The sequence below is a fragment of the Ceratina calcarata genome, unplaced genomic scaffold (assembly GCF_001652005.2).
Source record: "Ceratina calcarata isolate Rehan_Ccalc_2016 unplaced genomic scaffold, ASM165200v1 scaffold54, whole genome shotgun sequence".
In the NCBI taxonomy this organism is placed as follows: domain Eukaryota; kingdom Metazoa; phylum Arthropoda; class Insecta; order Hymenoptera; family Apidae; genus Ceratina; species Ceratina calcarata.
In genome coordinates this window covers 481,274-482,301 of record NW_017176565.1, presented here as the reverse complement: position 1 = coordinate 482,301, position 1,028 = coordinate 481,274, and the positions used below count along the sequence as shown (strand labels likewise).

General features: G+C 33.9%; 1 protein-coding gene across 9 annotated transcripts in view; it reads left to right on the top strand.

Annotated features, from left to right (window-relative positions):
- The window catches only part of Cnot4 (CCR4-NOT transcription complex subunit 4), a 10,241-nt gene extending 9,213 nt beyond the window's left edge, over positions 1-1,028 (top strand). For 8 of the 9 annotated variants that reach the window (XM_018030901.2, XM_018030900.2, XM_018030898.2 and 5 more), the window contains exons 15-16: positions 159-306; positions 390-1,028. In XM_018030901.2, coding sequence (XP_017886390.1) covers positions 159-306; positions 390-397 — 156 coding nt within the window. In that variant the 3' untranslated portion in view covers positions 398-1,028. The remainder of the gene's footprint in view (positions 1-158; positions 307-389) is intronic. The other variant, XM_018030899.2, reaches the window with a different exon arrangement.

The following is a 1,028-nucleotide window of genomic DNA, read 5'->3' as shown; positions in this document are numbered from 1 at the left end:
CATTGTTCTTCCAACGTCTGATTTCTTTTTAATTATAGGAATTGCGTTTTTTTAAGGTACATAAACTTTTGGGATTGACTGTATAGCCAATATATCCTTAAGTGATAACTTAAACTACAGTTACATAAAACAAGTGCCGACCGTTGTTATTTCATAAGGAACAGAACGCACCGACACAACATTGGGCAATGCAACCACCCCCAGGTTTTGCTGCGCCAGCGACTACGGGGCAGCTGAGTAATCAACAACCCAGCACAACTGCACAGCCGCACACTAAACTTATCTCAGCTGGATCGGATATCGAAAGTAAGTGTCGGTGTCCATTCCTAACGATCGACGAACCATTGAACGTGATAACGAAACTATGTTAAACGCAATTTCATTTACAGATTTATAAATAAATATGAATACGCGAGATGTACAAGTGGCATGATAAAACATCTATACGAGACAAGGTGAAAGTCAGCAATGATACAAAAAACCCGACAGTCTGTTACGTACGTTTTCCTGACCCGTGTCTATATACATATATCAATTAATTTTATTCTGATACTTTATTCCCGCTGGATGAGTATTTATCGTTGAGATAAGTATTAAAACATAACTGGAATATAATTTAACATGAATACTTTCGTATACGTGCGAGGAATACAAGTCTATACATCTTCTGGATAATATTATCATATTTAATCTATAGTAAATTCGAGCTATTCACAAGTCTGGCAGTCGTCTTGCTACGATTACGTTTACGTAGGATGAAATGATGGAAGGTATAAAAGGCAATGATTTATGATTTATAATTAACATTAAATAAGATACTTACGATGGTAATTATAATAAACAAAAATTTTTGTGTATATATTACTCGAATCCAAGTAAATATTATTCAAGCGAACATGAGAAATGCTTTTTTGTGTAAATAAATACATCATACATTTTCAGGACATATATCCACGAGTAAAAATTTATCACGCGATGAAAGTTTACAAACGATTATTCTTCTCGTGTATCGATACATTTTTTATTTA